Source organism: Mesoplodon bidens (assembly GCF_964165515.1).
Source record: "Mesoplodon bidens genome assembly, chromosome: X".
In the NCBI taxonomy this organism is placed as follows: domain Eukaryota; kingdom Metazoa; phylum Chordata; class Mammalia; order Artiodactyla; family Ziphiidae; genus Mesoplodon; species Mesoplodon bidens.
The window spans coordinates 136120345-136143291 of NC_138163.1; the positions used below are offsets into that span (position 1 = coordinate 136120345).

A 22947-nucleotide genomic window follows, 5' to 3' on the forward strand; every position below is an offset into this window, starting at 1 on the left:
CACCCCACGCCAGTGGGCTTCTTCAAGCAGTGGACAAACGCAATTTGGGGATTTTCTTCTTTCTATCAGTGAACTATGAACCTCAAAGTAAAAGGTGTGACGGGACGGGGGAGAGCTTTGATCAAGGTCTGTAGAGCAGTCTACAGCACATTAAGACACGATGTGCTATAAATGAACACTAAGATCAAAACCACAGAAACAAACAAAAGAGATCCTTCTGATTTCTTAACGGGAGGCCGAATTCTCAGAATTCATAGAAAGCACGATGTTATCTGAGATTAGACATGAATAAGCATCTACAGATCACAGCAATGTATGTATCTTAAGCAGACACTCACTTTGTCTACTCCGGCACTCAAAATGTAATTCCCCTTCTTGTTCCATTTCAAGGCAAAGATGGGGCCTTTATGTTGGCCTAAGGTGCTGGCCAGGTTACCTGGTACGTAAAACACAAACACAGCGAGCAGGGTGACTTCCGAGCCTCAGTCTGTTCACCGGATGATGACAAACCCAGCACCTCCTCTCCGACCCCAACACAAGGAAGTCCAGACTTACCATCTTCCGTCCATATTCTTGCAAAACCGTCGTAGGAACCTGTAGCCAACAGCGTGCCGTCACTCTGCAGGTCAGGGAGAAACACAGACCAACAGAAACAGCTTAGCAGAGGCAGCACTGGAAAAGAGCCCCTCTCATTAGCCCCGGGCTGGAGCACCCGATGTCAACGACAGGTTCCCAGTCACGAGACTCCCCAGTCCCGCTGGCCTACTTTATAGCTCGCACTGCCCTCCAATTAAATAAAATGTGCGACCAAACAGGCTCCCTGCATACAACCAACAAGGAGGCGAGGGGGCAAGGAAAACACATGGCAACCCCTCAGCACTGACGACGTCCATAAAGATACTGTACGGGGCTTCCCTGGTGGCACAGTGGTTGAGAGTCCGCCTGCCGATGCAGGGGACGCGGGTTCATGCCCCGGTCCGGGAAGATCCCATGTGCCGCGGAGCGGCTGGGCCTGTGAGCCATGGCCGCTGAGCCTGTGTGTCCGGAGCCTGTGCTCCGCAACGGGAGAGGCCACAACAGTGAGAGGCCCGTGTACCGCAAAAAAACCCCAAAAAACAAAAAATACTGTACAAAAACTTATCGTGAGACTCCTGGAGGCTTAGGTGAGCTCTTAAAAATATGTGCAAATAGAGACGAGTGGTGAAATGACAGAATATGCATAAACATGATAAAGGGCAAGCAAATCAAAAGATGTTCCAATCAAAAAAAAAAAAGAGTCAGAGAGCAGCTCTGTGTGTCTCACGTATTAAATGCACGTAGCACAGGTGCTGAAGCCTCAGGGTGGAAAGTCAACTTTCCTTCGTGAAAACTCACAGAGCACCAGCAGAACGGGTTCCCTGATAAAATCACGAGACAGACTCCATCCTGCCAACGTGGGGCTACTGAATACCCAGCTAGAGGTCCACCCACACGGAGGGCCTCGGGAGGAGCGCTCAGAAACGGGGGCCAACCCCCCAGGGTGAGCTGACCAATAGTACTGCCCCCTTCCTGCGTCTGCCCGGCTCCGTCAGCATCACGGCGGCCCTCGCTGTGGTGTACACGTGTTCGAGTGTCTGGGCGGTGGCGGAGGCTTACGTTCCAGTCCAGCGAGGTCACGTCTTTGTTACTGGGGACGTCGTGCCCCCCCTCCCGTATACAGTGCCTCAGCACGAGCTGCGTGGAGCCCCCGTTGCTGTTTTCGTTGAGGTTCCATATCCTGGCGGTTGAATCTCCAGATCTGCGCAAGGAACACACGCAGCATTCAGCTTCCGGTCCCAGGCCCAGCAATGCGCACCGCTACTTGCTGTCTGGCTAGGTCGGGCATCCTCGGCACGGGGTCCTCCGTCCTGACTCACAGTGGTTTTCTCTTCCCGACCTTTTTTGCACTTAGTAATTTGAAATGTCTGTGCATTGCTCCCCACCCCGCTGAGAAAACGGCCGGACCGGGCACTTCTGCACAGCCTGCGGAACTCGGGGCGCCCCCAGCCCTGGTCTGCACTCACTGGGAAGATGCCACCAACGAGGTACGGCGGGGGAGCGCGTGTCCTGTGAGGGAGAACTCAGACAGCCAGACCCTGGGCACCCCCAGCCGGACACCCTTACCCGGAAGCCAGGAGATCACTGACAGGGTTCCAGGCACAGATGAACACCTCAGACTCATGGCCCCGAAGGACTGTGGCTTTGTTGGGTGGAATCTCCACGTCCCCATCTATTTCCATTGGTTTTGAATGATTATCTGGCACAGGAAACAGGAAAAGACACAGGTCTGACGGATACCGAGGAAACAGCCTCAGGGCACGTGGGTTTTACAAACAACCTCCTCTGCCGTCACCCGTCACCCACGACGTTTACAACCAAATCGTGGGTATTGTGTAATTTAGTAGATAGGTGACATTTCTTCACAGTCTCCAAATTTGATAGAGGAATAAAAACTGGTATTTATTCTTTATACCTAGGGCGAGGCTAATTTCTAACAACAGCCGGAACAAGACTGGACAGAAAAGATAACAGCCAGCTGGCTCGTGAGCAGAGCCGGAAGGTTTCTTCTCTTGACGGGACAACAGATCTTCCCTGGAAGCACCCTTGTGAGCGGCTTATCTGTGAAGCTCCTTATCTGTGAAGCTACCACGGGGGTAGGCCATCATCCTGCCAGAAGGCTTGCCACCCTAAACCCCTCTGCCTTCAAACACCCTCAGAGGCTTGGGACTCCAGTGCTGTTTTCTGACTGGAGTCATCTGCATACCATGCTTTTCAAGCCAAGCAGAACCACCAGGCTTCTGAACCCAAGCAGTCCTCCTTCCAGATGACCCATAGGGTCCAGGCTCTGGAAGGGTGACAAGCCACGCTAAGTGCCACCCAGAAGAGATTCCCCCTGGAGAGTGGCCGTTTCCCCCCTATGTGGCACAAGAAAAAAGATTCTTGAAGATTAGAATGAAGTATCACTTCAGAGGCTACATTCAGGCCACAGCCTGCCTTGTAGCAAGATGGGAGCAAAGAGCAGGTGGGACTAGTTTCAGGGACAAAGTGAGAGTCGGAAACCACTGGACGGTGTACGTGGGATGGGGCGCCGGCCAGCCCTCAGGTGAAAAATAACGCCCAGGGACTCCTGAAACAAAGGCTACCTGCCTGCCAGCCACCAGCGTTCCTTAAGGCACACAACGGTCTCCACGTGGCCACACTCCCCTAGAGGTTAAGATTTAAAATACACGGTGCAATTTATAAGTTTGCAAAATTTCTGTCTCGGCAGATATACGGATTTCTCAGAGCTCACCAGTTACGATCACTGCCTGGGGCGGAGACTAAGAAGACAAGGACACGTACCTCCTTCCTGTTTTCTTTATTTTGGGCGCCTTGAGGGATGTACCCCACGGGAGTGGGCAGCCCGTAAGTGATCCGTGGGTACAAGCAACCTATTTTTTCTTCTTCTTTCCCTGTCCCGTCATTTTGGACCTCGTTAACAGTGATCACGGGGCCTGCTGGCGGGAGGTCTTTTCATCTGACGCTAGACAGATGGGCTTTAAGCCACCCTGCTGTAACATGACCCGCAATGCAGCCTGCCCTGGCTTCCCGCGCAGCGCTGGAGCTGCATCTCGACTCTAGCGGGAGAGGGCCTGTGCCGGGGAGGGGGAATGAGCCGCCCCCGCGGGGGCGGCACGGCTGCTCGGAGGGAAATGATTTTCAGAAGAGGAAGAACACACACGCGTGCACACAGTCACACGCACGTGCGCAATGCACACACACACTCTGAGCTTAGACCTTGAAGCTGTCTCCGAGTTGATAAGCCGCGTGTCAAAGTTCCGGCAGGTTCCCTGGGTAAAGATTCACGGTCTCCGACTTGTCTGCCAGACACTTTAGGGCCATTACCTAACGGGGACCCTGATGCAACCACCAAATAAGACAGCACTTGCTGCCTGGGCCGGGTGCCCTGTCAGTGACCGTGAGCTCCGAGTGTTAGGTCAGAGTTTGTCCACGAGGCCGGAGGACGGCGCGGGGGCCGCCTTTCTGTGCCGGACAGTAATCACCAGGTGGAACAAAGGAGTTCTCAGAGCAGCACAATCTCCTAAAGCTGAGGACGTGTAAGCAAAGGACGCTGTGTCCAAGGATCTCAGTGAAAAAACCCAGAGCACGAAGCCCTCCCAGCCACAGAGTAAGCAAACCCTAGACACTGACGCACACACACCGCCCAGCAGGCAGGCTGGAAGGAGCCTGCGGGGCGTGCCCGGACTCAGAGACCAGAGAGAGGCTGCCAGGAGCGCGAAGCTCTGGAGCCCCGCACTCACTTATCGCGTGTGCTCCGTTCTCTTCCCCGTTCACCGTGGCCTCGCCGTTCTTTGGTGGATTCTGCTGGGAAACGGCCGCCGGGGCCGCCGGGGCTACTGCCGCCGCCGCCGCCGCCGTGGCCGCCACGCTGGCCTGCTGCTGCGCCAGCTTCTCCCGGAACGCCTGCTGCCGCGTCTGCACCACGTCGGGCATCACCGCGTCAATCAGGGACAGTGATTCTATCGGGCGGCCGTCGAACACCGTGCCGTCCTGCGGACAGAGCCCAGGCGCAGACGTCAGCCCCCGGCGCGACGGGCGCGCGTCGGGGACACACACGCGGGCTCCCGGGAGCCGCGCCGGGCCGGGCGTCCTGAGCCAGGGGAAGTGATCACGGAGTGGGCAGGCGGGCAGGGGCCGGCAAGAGCGAGCGTCCGCGGAGGGTCCGGTGTGCCTGCCGCTGCCAGGGGCACCCAGCACTCGGCAGATACCAACCTGAACGCGGATACTTCCTGTCATGATGACAGGGCTACCCCTGACGCACTGCTCCTCAACAGGGGTGTGATTTTACCCCCTCGGGGGACATTTGGTCAAGTCTGGAGGCATTTTTGGTTGTCACGACTGTGGAGGTGCTTCCGGCATCTAGTGGGTGGAGACCAGGGATGCTACTCCACACCCCCCAGGGCCCAGGACGGCCCCGTAGCAAGGAATGATCTGGCCCCCAAGTGTCAAGAGTGCCGAGGGTGGGAAACCCCGCCCAGGCGCTCTGACAAGTGTGGAACCACTCCCCTTTGACGGGACAGACGTATCTTCGGAGACCGCAAGCCCAAATCAGACATCCTTGCACCGCTCACGATCCGATTCCTAATGCATCTGTCCGTCTGATGTACTAAAACACACACATCTGCTACCATCTGTAATGACTTCCTGGGATCAGGGCACAGACTAACACAGCCACGATACTCTAACAACAGCACTGTTTCGTTACACTTTCTATTTCCCGAACTTCCTTTGAGTCTCAGGCTTCCATAGATGATGAAAACATTTCCAAACACACTGAGCACCACAGGAGACAGTTCTTTCCTTAGAAAGCGCTCCAAAGATCAGTCACATGAAACTCAGAGCCTCTCAGTGTGTCTACTGGATGTGCAAACACGTTTTAGCCTGTTTTCTCCTAAATTAGGAAGAACTGAAGGACCTAAGTTTCAGCAACACAGTGTGTGAATGAAACATCACCCCGGCTGACTAAAGGTTACTATACAATATTTGAAAATAAGTGAAACAATATAAAATAACACAGAACATGGGAAAAAGTAGCCAGTCACCTCATCAGCTGCCCGGGTTCCAGCCACGGAGGGGCCAGTGCTGACCAACTGGTCAGCCCGCTTCTACGTCACCTTCCTTCTTCGTATATTCAAGCCCCAAATGGATGATGATTTTGCAAAAGGTTGTAACTGCCCAGGGTGACAAAAAACCTTCTAGTTTAAGCTCTAAAAGCACACTGTCTCACTTTTAACTACCCGAAACCTAAGGGACAAATGAGATGACCTTTCGCTCTCCTCTGGACACACTGGACTTTGAATGGCCAAGGAAGAGAAGGTATGGGGGCTCCTCCGCAGATGAAAGACGTGGAAACTGGGGCAGGGGGCACAGGGGCAGGGGGAAGGGAAATCCAATCTCACTCAGCATCACACAATCTGAGAGCTGGTGGGGCCTCTGGGGTCCTGTAACCCTATCCCCACACTTGTTTGTTTTGTGGAAAGAGAGACGCAGAGAGACGCGACGGGGCCTCAAGTTGCTGGTGGAAGATCCCAGGCACCCAATGTAAGACAAGGAAAGAGGAGACTGCCCATTGTTAGGCAAGAAAGAGCACAGGGTAGGCGGACACTCAGGTGTTTTCAAGGATGTGGGGTTTTGGAAAACAGCAGAGGAATACACGTGACAGAACACAAGATACACTCCTTCCGTAGTTTTAAAAGCTGAAGAGAAAGTGGAGTTAAATGCTATGCGTAAGACAGGCTTGTGAGGGAGACTCAAGAGGGAAGAGATATGGGGACATATGTATGTGTATAACTGACTCACTTTGTTATACAGCAGAAACGAACACAGCATTGTAATGCAATTATACTCCAATAAAGATATATATATATTTAAAAAAGGCTTGTAAGGGTGAGAGCAGTTCAGAGGGAGAGGGGATGGAGGGAACTGGAAGGGTTCAGGAAGACGGGCCCAAGGGTGGTGTGACCTGGGAAGGGGACACTTGGTGGTAAAGAGGGGCACGTGGGCAGTGGACGGCGTCAGCCGTGCAGGACGGACCGTGACAGAAGACGGGAAGTTGGTGCAAAGCAGCGTGCCACACCGTGGGGGGAGACACGAGGGCAGAGAGAAGGAGAGAGGGCGGGAAGTGTGGTGAAAATCAGAGGGGCTCAGGCCGAGATGCAGGGGAGGCCTCGGGCCTCTTCACAGGACGGTCCCAAGAGTAAAACAGAACAGGGGAGAGGGGCACTGTTTTCAACCAAAAGAGCCCATTTAAACATTGGTATGACGTTGGCCCAAGGACTCACTGGGCCCCAATCTATAAAGAGGGAGGGGACACTGGGCCCCCATCTATAAAGAGGGAGGGGACACAAACAAATTGGAGTGACTTGAATGTATAATTATGGATACAACTGCCGCCTTCCCCTGAAGCTCTTCAACGAGTAACAAAACCACCCCCTGGAATCCTCTCGGACGCAACAGTCCTCATCTATCCTCCGTGGCCTCCGGCTGTGCCCTCTGTCGGGTTCACATGAAACACAGATTCTAGGCAAATGTTTCCCAGGATCCCTCTTCGACTGAACTGCTCAAACTATTCCAGGGGGGAGGGCATGTTCTGTGCACGTGCAAGGCCCACACCTGTCCTGAAGGACCCCTGACCCTTGAACAACACAGGTCTGAACTGGCTGGGCCCACTATATGCAGATTCTTTTTTCCAACACATTTACTACTATGTTGACCATCCGCGGTTGGCAGAATCCGCGGGTGTGGAATCTGCGGATGCAGGAGGGCCAACTGCGGGACCTGAGCACTATGGCTTTTGGTACCCGCGGCAGGTCGCGGAACCATCCCCGGTGCGTACCCAGGGATGCCCGTATAAAGCAGCTGCAGATCTGCTGTGTGGTTTTCCCATTGGGCAACGTAGTGTGACTTCAGTCAACAGCTGGCGATGTGCACATGGATATGGAAAACCACACACCCAGCTAAATAAAGGGCCTCGGAAGATTGCTCCTTGGGTGCAACAGAAGCGCCGTCCCCCAATGGAGAAAGTATCTACCGCAAAGAGATAAGGAACCCTAACCGACCGTGAGAGACGGCGGGGAGCCGTGTGCTAAGGGGGCGCGTCTTCCCGGCGCGGGCACGCTCCGGCGTCTGCGCGGCTCGGCCCCGCCCCGCGGTGCACGTACCTCGTTGATGCTGATCTCCGCCTCCACATACTGCAGGCCCTTCTGCAGGATGGAGATGAGGGCGGCCGGCGGCACTAGAGTCCCGTTGATGTTGGACTGGCTTATGTGGCTCTCGATACCGAACGTGAAGGCCGAGTGCGAAAAACCTGCAGCAAGACAGGGAGGCCAGGGTTCCGTGAAGCCTGGACCGAGGGCGCAAGGCGCAGCCTGAGACCGAAAAGGCGGCACCGCTGATGCCAGACGCGTTAAGAGCGGAAGGGACGTGGCCGTAGGATGCCCGGCCTCTGACGTGGGGTGTCGCGGGCAGGATCCGGCAGAGAGAGGGAGAGATGCAGACGGAGGCAGGCCTCTGCTTGCACGGGACGGGAAAACAGCTGTAAAGGTAGAGCCCTTCCCACGTTATTAAAAGCAAAAGAGGCCCGTGTCTGCCCGGGTTCAAGGTTTCTGTTACAGAAGTCAGGCGGCAGGGCTCTCTGCCTGGCTTTGCAGGGCTCCTTCCAGAAGTTCAGGCTCGTGTCTGCCTGCACCCTCCTTGCAGGGCTCATGGCACATGGATCTCACCACCAACCGTCCAAAGAAAAAGAGGTGGGTCCGGACTCAGTGGTGTGGCCTTGGGTCCTTTTACCGAAAAACTGGGCGATGCCCCTGGCTAAGAGGTGCTGGGTTCCCCCCTTCCTCCCCTAGCACCCCCCACCAAGTGCCTCTGTAGGAAGCTGCTGACAACACTGGGCAAGTGAGAGGGGCTTGCAGATGAGGTGTGGATGGAGCTGCTTGGATGAAAACGTCGGGAGGCAAGTCAGGACGGTGACTGCAGGGAGCAAACAGTGCCTGTTTCAGTAAAGGAGGGCACAGGGCAGGAGGAGCCGGGGGTCCATGGGGGACGGGGGTGCGGGTCTGAGGCACAGGCTGCCTTGTGCTCTGTCAGACCCTCACCTGCGTGGGTCCCGGGCAGCCCGCTCCCAAGCTGTCTCAGCCATGAGCGCCCTCCCGTCACCCCGGGTCGTGGTACGCGCTGGCGGGGGGCTGGCGGGGGTCTCCCTGCCTCTCGAGCCGCACTCACGTTCATCAGCCCCGGCGGGGCCCCTGGCCTGCATCAGAGTCAGCATCCTCAGGGCTTCTGCCTTTCGTTACCAAAACACAAGCAGCCTTTGCAATGAACAAAACACTCAGCCGGTGGGAACGTTCCCTCACGTGAGAAGAGTTCTGCCTGCATCTGCGTCCCTTTCTCTCTTCACTCCCTGCTTCTCACCGCACCTCCTGCTCGTGGCCTCGTTATTAAGAATATATAAAATAGGCACTTGATACTTATTTCAGGAGTAGTACTGTAGCTGCTATTAACTTGTGTGTATTTCTTTATACACTGTAAGCCCCTAAGTTAGACCGTACAGGAGAGCTCCTCGGAGGCTCTCCCCGCACAGGGTCCTTCCGCTCTTACTCTCTGAAGGACATGAACAAACACCCTTTGTGGTCAGCCTTCCCTTCTCCCTCTAACTTGTTTTCTCTCTCTCTCTGCCCTCCGTTCCCCTACCCACTCCTGCCAGAACAGAACCACCCACCCCTGTGTTAACCAATGACTCTATCCCCCCGAGTCTCTGCCACCCTGTGGACAGTCTTCATCTCCAAGCTTTTATCACTCATTTTCCGGCAAGGGGTAGCCTAGAAAAATCTGAGGTCAATGGATGGAGCAGGACCGAGTGGGTTCTCGGCCGGACTCCCCATCGCATGGGCTCATCCCCATATACTCTGGGCCACAATGGCTTCTCTCTCGGAAGAATTCTTCCTGGGTGACAGCCCCGCCCACCTGGCTCCTACCATCTCTTCCATTCGTGTCTCCACCAGCTGATGGGACGGGACACTGGACTGAGAGCCATTTGTTATCCTCCTCGTATCTTCACAAGGTCTAGTGCAGGACTACGCCCACCGTGGCAGTAATAAAATAACACCCGCCAGCCCTGACACGGTACGCACTCTCAGTCAGGCATTGCTCCAAGGACTTCCTCCTAATTCTGTAACCCTCTGCAGTCATTCCCTCATTTTCTTTTCTCCCTTTTACGGATCGGGTCCTGAGATCTCCCAAAATTAACTGACATACCCCAATCACTAGCTCCAAACTCAGGCAGTAGGACACCAATCGCAGCCCACCACAAAACTCCACCTAGAAACTTCTACAGAGTGTTCCACCAGAGCACAGCCTTGACTGTGACCAGGGCTCCTGACAAACACATCTCAGTGACTGATGGAGCAGCTGTGGGAGAAAAGTCAAGCTTTTGGTCTATGTCTTAGTCCGTTCCAGCTGCTATAAAAAAAACACCACACACTGGGTGGTGTCAGCAGCAGACATTTATTTCTCACAGTTCCGGAGGCTTAAGTCCAAGATCAAGGTTCTGGTAAGAGGCCACTTCCTGGTCCACAGATGACTGTCTTTTCCCTGTAACCTCACCACGTGGAAGGAGCAAGAGAGCTCCATGCGGCCTCTTAGAAGGGCACCAATCACATTCACGAGGGCCCCATCCTCATGACCTAATCACCCCCTAAAGGCTCCGCCTCCAAATATCACACTGGGGATTATGCTTCAGCATATGTATTTGTGTGTGTGTGTGTGTGTGTTCAGAAGGGAAATACAAAATTCAGTCTACAGAAGTATTATGTCATTCATCTGCTCACCCACTCATTTATTCCCTCAAGTAACACAGGGCCATAAAAATGCTACTTTTGGGGGGAATTTTTGAATTTTATTTTATTAATTTTTTAATACAGCAGGTTCTTATTAGTTTTCCATTTTCTACATATTAGTGTATGCATGTCAGTCCCAATCTCCCAATTCATCCCACCACCACCCCTGCCACTTGCCCCCCTTGAGGTCCATACGTTTGTTCTCTACATCTATGCCTCTATCTCTGCCCTGCAAACCAGTTCATCTGTACCATTTTTCTAGGTTCCACATATATGTGTTAATAATATATGATATTTGTTAGAAATGCTACTTAAGTTACGTGAAACGCAGCAGATTCTGACTACCTTACCACCTTTAATCAAACCTGGGCACTTTGTGTCCATTATCTCAATCTTCACAGCAGCTGTTGAGAGTTGGTGTTTCTGTTTTACACATGAAAAGGACAAATGCTGGAGAATTAAGATAACCTGTCCAAGGTCCATACATGCGATGAGAGGCTGAACTAGAATTTCAACTCTACACTATGTGACTCCAAGATTCACCTTTTTAACCTTACTTACTCTAAGACCCACAGGCACAGGAACCAAAATTCTTAAATTCTCCAGGTGGATGCCAAGCCCATTCCCAGCTGGACCACCAGTGGCTCTGGATCGGCAGCAGCCACAGATACAGTGCAGGCAACTTGTAAAGAACTGGGTGCAAACCCACTTCTAAGCCAAGACTTGAATATGTCCTGGATGGCTCTCTTTATCTGGGTTGGGGATACAGTTTGGTTGCATAACTTTCTTGTCTCTCCACGGGATACTGCTCTTCAAAGTAGATTCCATTTCTAGAACATGTTGATGACGATACTCAGTGAAGGACTGCTGAAAGAAGGGGATGGAGCAGTGAAGACGAACGGGGGGTGGTGTGGGAGTCTGAGGCTTCTGCAAGGAGGAGGGCTGAAAGCCATCTGCTAGAAGGAATGTCCCCCCCACTAAAGCAAAATGATGACTAAGGGGGATAAAGCTCTATAAGGGAACCATGACCTTGAACACTTGGGTCCGCTACTGGAGACGACAGTAAATTGTGACTGGAAACAAGGTTATCTTCAAACCCTTGCTGTAATGTTCCATGTCACTGCTGAGAAGAGTCCTCCTATTTGTTTACATTTACGTTAGCTGCATTTCTTTGGACAGATCTATGTGTGGCCTCCAAATCAATGGTTGCTTTCAGTCCATTTGTTCTTAAGACTTTCTTCTTGATTTCTGGCCAAGCAGATTTCATCAAGGCATGTGGGAGGGCCAGGCAGACAAAGTGTCAGGAGTCCTGGGTTCCGTCCTAGCTCAGCCACACGGGGGCTGAGTGTCTGGGCCAGGCCCCTTCACTGGGCTGGGCCTCCATTTCCTTTACTACCACGCGGGGCTAAGGAGTACCTGAGGAGCTGAAGGGAGAAGCAGAGGCAAGAGCAGCAGGAACACAGACACTTTTTCTAGTTTAAATTTATTTTATTGAAGTATAGCTGATTTACAATGTTGTGTTAATGTCTGCTGTACAGCAAAGTGGTTCCGTTATACATATACACATTCTTTTTCATATTCTTTCCCATTATGGTTCATCACAAGATTTTAAAAAAAAATTTTATTGAAGGATAGTTGACTTACAATGTTGTGTTCGTTTCTTCTATACAGCAAAGTGACTCAGTTATACATATATATATTCTTTTCCATTATGATCTGTCACAGAACATTAAATATAGTTCCCTGTGCTATATAGTAGGACCTTGTTGTTTATCCATTCTATATATAAGAGTTTGCATCTGCTAATCCCAAACTCCCACTCAATCCCTTCCCCGCCCTCCACCTTGGCAACCACAAGTCTGTTCTCTCTGTCTGTGAGTCTGTTTCTGTTTTGTGTCATATTTTAGATTCCACCTAGAAGTGATGTCATAGGGTATTTTTCTTTCTCTGTCTGCTTACTTCGCTTAGTGTGATCATCTCTAGGTCCATCCGTGTTGCTGCAAATGGCATTACTTCATTCTTTTTTATGGCTGGGTAGGAAGTAATCCATTGTATATATGTACCACATCTTCTTTAGCCCATTCATCTGTCGATGGACATTTACATGGTTTCCACAGATGCTTTTTAATCTACATAGAAGACCATGAACTAGTGGAAACATCCCTTTTCCATGTCGCCTTGTCCATGCAACGAGGACAACTGATGTCGCGAGGGTACTTCCCGGTTCTGGAATTCATTCACCGTGGAACAGGGGGATGTCCTCGGCCTCTGTCGGGGAGGCCTGCTTGAGCACTTCCTCTTAGGTCACGGTTGCTGCCATGTGCCAAGGTGCCGTGTAATACGCCACCTTGGAAGACTGGCATCTCCAGGAAGGATGCCCCTGTGTTGGGGGTGGCCAGCCTCCATATGCCGCCACCAGTGCCCCAGCCCTCCCAACGAGACTCCAGGGCTAATGAGCATATTCATTTTCAGTCTGCCAGTGCTACGACTTCTGTGCCTTATGCCTCTTCAGCTTTCCCCCAGCTTTCAGGGCATCCCTTCTTCTCCCCAACAAGACACTGGGAGGAACAGAGAACAGGATGTCAGTGACAGAGATGCAAATGCTCAGAACTGGCTCCATGGCAGGTGTGGAAGTTGGTAAAAAGAGGCAGAACACAGAGCTTGGTGGCACCTTGATGAAAGATTCCTGGGACGGCTCAGTGTGAGCGTCCTTGGCGTCCACTGCTCGGGCAGCCTGGAGCAGTCACTGAAGCCCGCAGACTTGCCTCCTGCTAAGCAAGAGGCATCCCTGATGAATCTCTCCTCAGGAAGGTTTCTCAGCGGTGGCATGACTGATATTTGCGCCAGACCATTCTTTGTTGGGCCGGGGAGTTGGAAGGGGCGCTGTCCTGTGCACTGCAGCATGTTTAGCAGCATCCCTGCTCTCTACACAGATTTTTTTTTTTTTTTGGCTGCACCGTGCTGCTTGCAGGATCTTAGTTCCCCAACCAGGAGACTGAATGTGGGGCCACGGAGGTGAAAGTGCCGAGTCCTGACCGCTGGACCACCAGGGAGGTCCCTCTACACACTAGGTGTTAGCAGCAAGCCTCCTCCCAGCCATGACAACCAAAAAGGCCTGCAGTTATTGCCTAACTGACCCTAACCACGGCAGACAACCAATGACCCAGAGGAAGCACACCCCCCGAAAGGACACAATCCACAGGTCTAGTCTACTCACACTTCTGCTGCATTTATAAACACCGTGGGCGGATTGCTGCCATTGAAAACCAAGTCACAGAATGCAGATAACACACGGTAATGGGGGATAACCAGATGAAGTGAAGATATTTCCGAGGAGAAAAAAGGGTATCATCATGATAAACTGGGAAAGGTTTAAAACAAGCACTACGTTTTTTATAAAGCACAGTAAGACCTTCAAGAGCAACTACTCTGAAAAGATACACGCACCCTGATGTTCACTGCAGCACTATTCACAATAGCCAAGGCATGGAAGCAACCAAAATGTCCATCAGTAGATGAATGGATAAAGAAGATGTGGTGTGTACACGATGAGACACTACTCAGCCATAAAACCTGAAATAATGCCATTTGTAGCAACATGGATGGCCCTAGAGATGATTATCATACTAAGTGAAGTAAATCAGACAGAGACAAATAACATATGATATCACTTATATGTGGAATCTAAAAAAATAGTACAAATGAAATTATTTACAAAACAGAAAGAGACTCACAGACATAGAAAACAAACTTAATGGTTACCAAAGGGGAAGATGGGGAGTGCTAAATGAGGAGTATGGGATTAACAGATACATACTCCTATACATCAAATAGATAACCAACAAGGATTTACTGTAGAGCACAGGGAACTATACTCAGTATCTTGTAATAAATTATAATGGAATCGAATTTTTAAAAAGAATATAGATCTATACATATCTATATAGATAGATATACGTATCTGTACACCTATCAAATCACTTTGCCGTATACCTAAAACGAACACAATATTGTAAATCAACTATACGTCAATAAAAACAATAAATTAAAAAAAAAACAACTTGGAGAGTAAAATCCTTCCCATTTAGGGTTGAAAGGTGCTACCATCCATGAGAGAGGGAAACAGCAGGTGCAGGAAGGTGCTTCATCCAACTAGGCAATAAAAACAGATTTAAAACAAACTAAGTACATGCTTTGTTTCTTGCAAAACCACTAAACCATACCTCTTTCACAATGGCTTCACAAACCATTCGAGTTGTGCAGTGAACCATCCTGCCCCATTAATGCTGGCCTGATTCATCAGCAAAACCTGCTAAATGATCACTCACGGCCCTTAGAAACAGTGCTTATTCGGCAGAGAAAAGCAGACATGTTAATACTTGGGCAGCTGTGCCACTGGTTCTGCATCTTCAGCTGGAACAAATACCAAGGGCACCAATTTGAGGCACTAAAACGCAGAATCTTTATCAAGTACTTAATGGACTTTATACTTGGAATACTGACAGCTATCCAAGGCCAACGGGCACGATATGAAAATTATTTAGATCAGGGACAGGCAAGCTGAGGCCCACGGCTGCCTGTGCCTGGAAATAAAGTTTTACTGGAACACAGCCATGCGCAAGAGTTGATATACTGCCTACGGCTCCTTTCACACTACGATGGCAGGGCTGAGTAGCTGCAACAGAGCTAGTATGGCCAACAAAGCCAAAGATATTTACTATCTACTCTTTTATAGAAAAAGTGTGCCAACTTGATTACTATATATATATATATAGATAGATAGATATACACGTACACACAGACACGTAGATATATGTATGTATACATATATGTGTACACACACACGGACCACACAAAAGCAGATGTCATGGCTTCCCATATCTGCTCTTTCATTTCTTTCTGCTGCAGACTGAATGTCTGTTTCCCCAAAATTCGTATGTTGACACCCGCACTCCTAAGGTGATGGTATTAGGAGGCGGGGCCTTGGGAGGCAAGAGGTCATGAGGGTGGAGTCCTCATGAATGGGATTAGTGCCCTTACATCAACACGAGCAAAAACTCTCACAGTTATCTTTCTAGGAGTAAATACAACTTTCTTCCCAGAACACTTTCTTGGGCTGTCAGCGGGTCCCACCGAACCTGCCGGCACCCAGGACTTCTCAGCCTCCAGAACTGCGAGAAACAAGTGTGTGTGTTTATAAGCCACTCAGTCCAGTGTTTTGTTACAGCAGGCCAAAGGCACTAAGACCCTCCTTCTGCTCTGTCTGATTAACAGTGGTAGCAACGGTAGCAGCCCAGCAGCCGACATTTACTCAGTGCTTTCTTTGTGTCAGGCAGCAGCGTTCAAGCTTTCCAGGTGCTGTTTGATGGGACACAGAACTACCACAGTAACTTGGATGATTCGCCACAAGGAACCTAGGACTTACTCTCCTTCTCAAAAGCAGTGAAGAGACTGCAGGCCTGGGAATAGCCCTCGAAGCCTCTCATTCCCTGTTTTTTTTTAAATTTAATTTATTAATTTATTAATTTATTTTTGGCTGTGTTGGGTCTTCGTTTCTGTGCGAGCTCTTTCTCTAGTTGCGGCGAGCAGGGGCCACTCGTCATCGCGGTGCGCGGGCCTGTCACTGTCGCAGCCTCTCTTGTTGCGGAGCACAGGCTCCAGATGTGCAGGCTCAGTAGTTGTGGCTCAAGGGCCCAGCCACTCCGCGGCACGTGGGATCTTCCCAGACCAGGGCTCGAACCCGCGTCCCCGGCATTGGCAGGCAGATTCTCAACCACTGCGCCACCAGGGAAGTCCTCATTCTCTGTTTTAAGCCTGGCCTTATCTCACTGCTTCTCCAGGCTGGTTTCACTAGAAGCACATGCCTGCTTTCCTGCAGGATGACTCTGCTTGTACGCTGCTCTCTTGGTCTAGAACAGTCATTCGTGCTTTTCAAGCGAGGGCGATTCCATCTGCCAGAGGAAGACGCGGGGCGGTACCTGGAAACATTTTTGCTCGTCACCAGGGGCTGTGTATGTGTGTGCTGTTGGCTAGCAGGTAGAGACCAGGGAGGCTGCTCAACACCTACAATGCACAGGACAGCTCTCCAAGCCAAAGAATGACCCAGTCTCGAGGCCAGTGGTGTTAGGCTGAGCAACCCCGCCGCTCAATTCCCTCTCCCTCACTGCTGAGCCCCCTCAGTCGTCAGGCCTGTGGCCGGGCATCCTTCCTCTTCGTCCTCTCACCAGGAGACGACTGCTCTCTCCTTCCAGCTCCCGCAGCAGCCTCCCCATTCTTCCATCTTGTCGAGGCGCAGTGGGCAGTGTCCTCTTTATTCCCATTCGTCTCCTGAGAAGGCTGACGCTCCTTGAATGCAGGAAGCCCATCTGGATTCACTTGATAACACGGAGCACCTTCCTCAGTACAGCAGCTGGGGCTGAATATACATTTGTAGAATGGCTGAGAGACACCGGTGAAGCTGATGTAAATGAAGGGGTGGGTGAGAAACTGAATAAAACTGAGTCCTCATTGTTTTCAGAATGAGAGACTTTAGGGAGAAGTACAAGAACGAAGGATTTAGGTGTAACGGCACAACAGAAGGAAAACAGCTTTTAGTTTTTTTTAACGTCTTTATTGGAGTATAATTGCTTTACAATGGTGTGTTAGTTTCTGCTGTATAACAAAGTGAATCAGCTATACATATACATATATCCCCACATCTCCTCCCTCTTGCGTCTCCCTCCCACCCTCCCTACCCCACCCCTCTAGATGGTCACAAAGCACTGAGCTGATCTCCCTGTGCTATGCGTCTGCTTCCCACTAGCTATCTATTTTACGTTTGGTAGTGTATATATGTCCATTCCACTCTCTCACTTTGTCCCAGCTTACCCTTCCCCCTCCCTGTGTCCTCAAGTCCATTCTCTAGTAGGTCTGCGTCTTTATTCCTGTCCTGCCCCTAGGTTGTTCAGAACCATTTTTTTTTCTAGATTCCATATATACGTGTTAGCATACGGTATTTGTTTTTCTCTTTCTGACTTCATTCTGTATGACAGTCTCCACGTCCATCCACCTCACTACAAATAACTCCGTTTCGGGAAAACAGCTTTTAGATGAAGATGTCATACAACCAACAGTCTCAAAACACCAAAGAGGGCTCTTGGCCATATGTCTATACCAGAATTAAAAACCCATCATGTTATTTGAGAATAATAATAGTTAATCATAAAGGTAATGATATTAAGTGCTTATTATGTGTATCAGCCCTTTTCATGAATTAGGTTAGCGAGTTGGCAACAACCTATGAGTTAGTCTTAATAAATCCCTATTACAGATGGGGAAATTGAGTCACAGAGCAGTTAAAAGTGATTTCCCCGAGGGCACACAGCTAGCAAGTGGCCATCTGATCACTGAGTCCATTCTCTTAACCCACACACCACACACTACTGAAATTTGTTTAGAAACCTCTGAATGATTCAAAATGGTATCCTTTTAAAAAAGAGGAAGAAAATCATCTCATCAGTAATACCATTTATATTTCAAATTTCAACAAAATAAGTTGCAAACAAGGCCTACACTGCAGAAACTAGACGGAATGCTTTCCAGGTTAAAGAGGCAAACAAAGACGAAGTGTATAAAGAGAGCTATATTAGGAACAAGAGACAGCAAAGTCAGATGCAGTGATGCAGGAGTTTGGTGCTGTTTCTTTTCTTTTTTTTTTGTTTTTGCTGTACGTGGGCCTCTCACTGTTGTGGCCTCTCCCCTTGCGGAGCACAGGCTCCGGACGCGCAGGCTCAGTGGCCATGGCTCCCGGGCCCAGCCGCTCCGCGGCATGTGGGATCTTCCCGGACCGGGGAACGAACCCGTGTCTCCTGCATCGGCAGGCAGACTCTCAACCACTGTGCCACCAGGGAAGCCCTGGTACTGTTTCTTTTTGTTCACAGAGAGAACACACTTCTCCCATGTGCTCTACGGCCTGGGCCTGCCCTCACTTGCTTCCCCGGCTTCCTTTTCTGACCAACAAACAGGTGGAATTAGGCGATCTCCAAGGTCCCTTTCAATTCTAAAATTCTAGGCAGAGGAAAAAATGACCTCATCATCACAATCAAACCCACGGGATTTTAATTTATGGAGGTGAGTGAGTGATGACACGGAGAGATGAAGGCCACGGAAAGAAGAGTCCATCACTTACAATTCCAGTGGGAAGCGGCCACACCAGGCCACCAGGGCCACAAGAAACCTTATCACATGCAGGGACCAGAACGCCAAGAAACAGAGACAGGAACCGGGACTACGGCTTTATGAATATAACGGGGGTGGGTGGAGTAGCTTGATGGGGATGTCACCTACTGGACCGGAAGTGAAAATACACATGTGAGAGTCTGTGGACGGGAGGACTGTAATACGATTTCCACGTGCCCGCAAAAGCCACCTTGAGATAGAGAGAGGTCAGTGGCTCTGGCCGCCGGTCCAGCCCTACGATTAATGACCACCAAGCAGCCACTGGTCAACACGCTCATCCAGTCCAACTGGCTACCGGGGTTTGACAATGGGGTCGTTCTGAAAACGAAACTGTGGACCGCTAAGGACTACGTGGCACTTCCTTATTTCTGTAACATCCCTGGACGTGGTGCAGTCAGCACAGCTTCTCCTCTGTCAGTACTTCCCGGATCATAAAGTTTTATCTAACAGAACTGCAGCTGCTTGCGAAGTGGCCCGCCTTCCTCTTGGGGGGGCGGGGGGACCGGGTGACTCAGGTGTGCGGGTGGGGACAGTACCGATAAAAATAAAGACGGGAGAGAGGCTGAGGGTGGTCCAGAGAGAGCTGGACCAAATAAATCAAACCGAGGAACAGACGCACACACACACACACACACACAGAGTGAGAAGATGTCAACAGAAAAGGCGGGAGAATAAGAAATCATACCCTCATCTCTGGGGGCTGATGTATAATCAGTTCACTTCTTCTTTTTGGAAGTGATGGATTCGTCTCACCAGAGGATTACATTTTCTGCCCGGGAAGCAATTCATAACCGTAAACTCTAGTTTTACCCATGGTAAAAAGCACAAACATATGCTGAGAGTTCTTTTTGATTTTTCAGTCTACATCACTATACATGTCCATAACAACTCTACACTTCAATGTGTTTATCTTAAAAAAAAAAAAAAAAAAATCCCCAAGACCCGGCTCTCCCACACTGTCCCAATTCTCCACTATCTTGCTGGAGAAAAAACCGAGTGCAGGGAGGTGGCTTTATGAGCCGCAGACCTGTTCTCACTGACCTGCCGTAACATGGAATTCAGCGTAAAATGGAACTGCTTGGATGGCGCCCCAAAGAAATACCAGGAGGACCTCGTTAAAAATAGGGTTTCACTTCTCACATCTGGCCTGGACCCCAGGGGCGGCGGCGGAGAGCAGCCTGGGCTGCTGGCTGTTGCAGACCTCGCAGTCCTGCCAAGACCTGTAACATCCGCTAGACCTGGGAGGCCTCCAGGAGGAGAGAGCACAAGGCAGGTTATGAACCAAGGGTGCTACTTCCTCCTGGGCCCACAGCTGGCCGGGGGGCGGCAGCTGCGCGAGGGGCGCCGGGGAGGCGGCCGCCTGCCCCCACAAGCTCAGCCAGACCTCCGCTCCCGCTTCCGGCCGCCACTCGGAGGAGCCTCGCTCGGGGCCCGCTCCTTCTGGCACCACCGCCGCAACAGCTTTGAACCCTCGTGAATTCCGGAGCCGCTATTCGTTGACTGGGAAAGTCGAGCATGACTGCCAAACCGGAGATTTACGATGGACAGGACCGTTAAAAACTACAATTAACACAGGACTTGGGGGAAAAACAGAGAAACCAAGTTGGAGGAGAGAGGGAATAAGTCACACCATTACATGCTCGACACAAGTGCTGTTCTCACACGGGGGAATTTCCTCCAGTCCGCTTGCCCTCGCAAATTAAGTTTTACATGTAATTCTTGTGGTCCTAGAATTCTGCACCCGTGTTCTTTCTTACCTAACACAATATAAGCATTTCCCCTGGTTGCTAATTGGTCTCAATGGTCACCATTTTGGTTGATTCTCAGTTTTCACTGACAGTCATCCCTGACTTACACACACGGCCTCCGGATTTACTTTCAAAGACTCATCAGTGGCTTCCCACCGGACAGCCTGGCCTTCGTGGGCTGTTGAGCCAGCGTCCCAGCACTTCCTTCCTTCCCCTCCCGTCCTGTAGCCTTTGTTCCCCGCGCCAAGATGGTTCCTCCTCCATAAACACGCGGGGCTTGGCTGAGCCTCCGGGCACTAACTCGGGCTCTTGCTTTTGGTTGAAATGCTCTCCTTCCTCCTTTGCCTGAACAGTTCTAGCTCAATGCCTCCTCCTCTCCGCACCCTCCCCCATGGTCCTCTGTGAACTCCTCCAACCTCACACGTATCAGCCTCTGGGTCAGACGCCTCTTTAATACCTGTGACACTCCCTGGGTGGGGAGGAAAAGACTTCCTTCCCCCTCCCATCTGTCCTTCCAACCCTAGCACCTAGGGCAGTGCCACCACTCAACAGACAAGCCAGCGAGAGACATTTATAGAACTGCAAGTCAGGATAACTGCTTTATTCGTGTGTATCAAGGATTCCCGGATGGCATCCATACCTCTGACAGTACCTAAAACAATTTAACATAGCACAGGGGCAAATATTTTAAAATCAAAGTTATTTACTTTGATGTGCATCATGCAAGTACGATTAATAGATATTTTTGAAAATTTAGGATAAAGTAACTGCTTCAATTTAAGGGAAAATGTTAATAAATATTAACAAAATACTTTTAGGTATATGCAAAAATAACGTAGACAGTACAAGAGAATTGAGGATGGGAAATACACGTATAGACAGAGGAGGGCAAGAGAAGTGTCCAAAGGACAAGGAAGTAATCGATACTCACTATAAACACATGGGGGCGGGGGGGCGTCCAGGTTCCCTGGATGGGAAGAAACTCCTACATTCCATTAGTAGGCTTGGACAGGAGTCTGCAAACTATACCCTCTGAGCCAAATCTGTTCCCTTGGCCTGTTTTTGCAAATAAAGTTTTATTGAAACACAGCGACTCTCACGTGTCTATGTATTTCTGATGGCTGCTTTTGCACTACAAAGACAGAAATGACTGGTTGTGACAGAGACTAAAATACTTACTATCTTTTACAGAAAGATTCCTCCGACTAATCCAGGGGAGACACCTAAACTAGGCGATGGGACCAACAGGTGCTTAGGAAAGCAGTTTCTGATCCCTCAACTTGTTTTATGAGGCCACTATAACCCTAAGATCCAAACTCGATGAGGACATCCAAAAAGGAACATCACAGCCTAACTTCTCCTGGTAAAATACACTCAAATATACCAGACACAGAACTAACAAACGGAATTCAGTGATATATATGAAGAGCACAAAATGTCCGGGCCAAGTGGGGTTTATTCCAGGAACACAGGCTTTAATGTCCAAAGATGAATCAACAATTTCACCACATTAAGAGTCAAGAAAGGGCTTCCCTGGTGGCGCAGTGGTTAAGAATCCGCCTGCCAATGCAGGGGACACGGGTTCGAGCCCTGGTTCGGGAAGATCCCTCATGCTGCGGAGCAACGAAGCCTGTGTGCCACAACTACTGAGCCTGCGCTCTAGAGCCCGCGAGCCACAACTACTGAAGCCCGCGTGCCTAGAGCCCATGCTCCGCAACAAGAAAAGCAACCGCAACGAGAAGCCCGCGCACCGCAACCAAGAGTAGCCCCTGCTACGCCACAACTAGAGAAAGCCCACGCGCAGCAATAAAGACCCAAGGCAGCCAAAAACAAACAAACAAAAAAGAGTCAAGAAAAATCACTTACATGTAACGTTCCAGAGCTAGATGGCCTGTTCTGAATCCTAGCTCTACGACTTCCTGGCAGTGTGACCTGGGCAAGTGGCTACCTTCTCAACGCCTTGGGTTTCTCATCTGTCAACGATACCGGCTGCGGTACCTACTTCTTAGGGGTAATAGTTTTATTGGTCAAGTACTTAGAATCATGCCTGGCACAGAGCACGTGCTCAATAAATGGGAGCTGCGGTCACTAAGGCAAGGCAGTGACAATGGGGAAAGATGTAGCACTGACAAGATTTGGGGAGCACCCAGCTGGTGGAGACAGTACGAAAGATACTATGGACAAAGAATATGTGAACATGATTCGATGTTTTCATATTAAACCGCGATACAATTACGGGACAGAGGAAGTTGTTCTTTGCCAGGGAGGGACAGTGGTCAGGAAATGGCAATGGTATTACGTGTGGAATTATGTTAAAGAATGCTTGGGAGATATACAGCCAAAACAGCAGTATGGAAGGCAACAGAGCGGCTAGAGGTAGATACCAAGACTGGGGGATCAGAGGGGTTAGGGATGGACACCTAGACTGGTGGGTCAGAGAGGTTAGGGATGGACCCCCAGACTGGGGGATCAGAGAGGCTAGGGATGGACACCTAGACTGGGGGTGAGTAGAGAGGCTAGGATGGACACCTAGACTGGGGGATCAGAGAGGCTAGGGATGGACACCTAGA

At 50.5% G+C, this 22947-nt stretch overlaps 1 protein-coding gene across 4 annotated transcripts in view; it reads right to left on the minus strand.

Moving 5' to 3' along the window:
• Positions 1-22947, minus strand: part of LOC308609230 (F-box-like/WD repeat-containing protein TBL1X) — a 224932-nt gene that overhangs the window by 16984 nt on the left and 185001 nt on the right. For all 4 annotated transcript variants that reach the window (XM_081222868.1, XM_081222867.1, XM_081222865.1 and 1 more), the window contains 6 exons: positions 7740-7885; positions 4320-4569; positions 2143-2275; positions 1636-1777; positions 556-619; positions 339-436 (listed from right to left, as the gene is read on the minus strand). In XM_081222868.1, coding sequence (XP_081078994.1) covers positions 339-436; positions 556-619; positions 1636-1777; positions 2143-2275; positions 4320-4569; positions 7740-7885 — 833 coding nt within the window. The remainder of the gene's footprint in view (positions 1-338; positions 437-555; positions 620-1635; positions 1778-2142; positions 2276-4319; positions 4570-7739; positions 7886-22947) is intronic.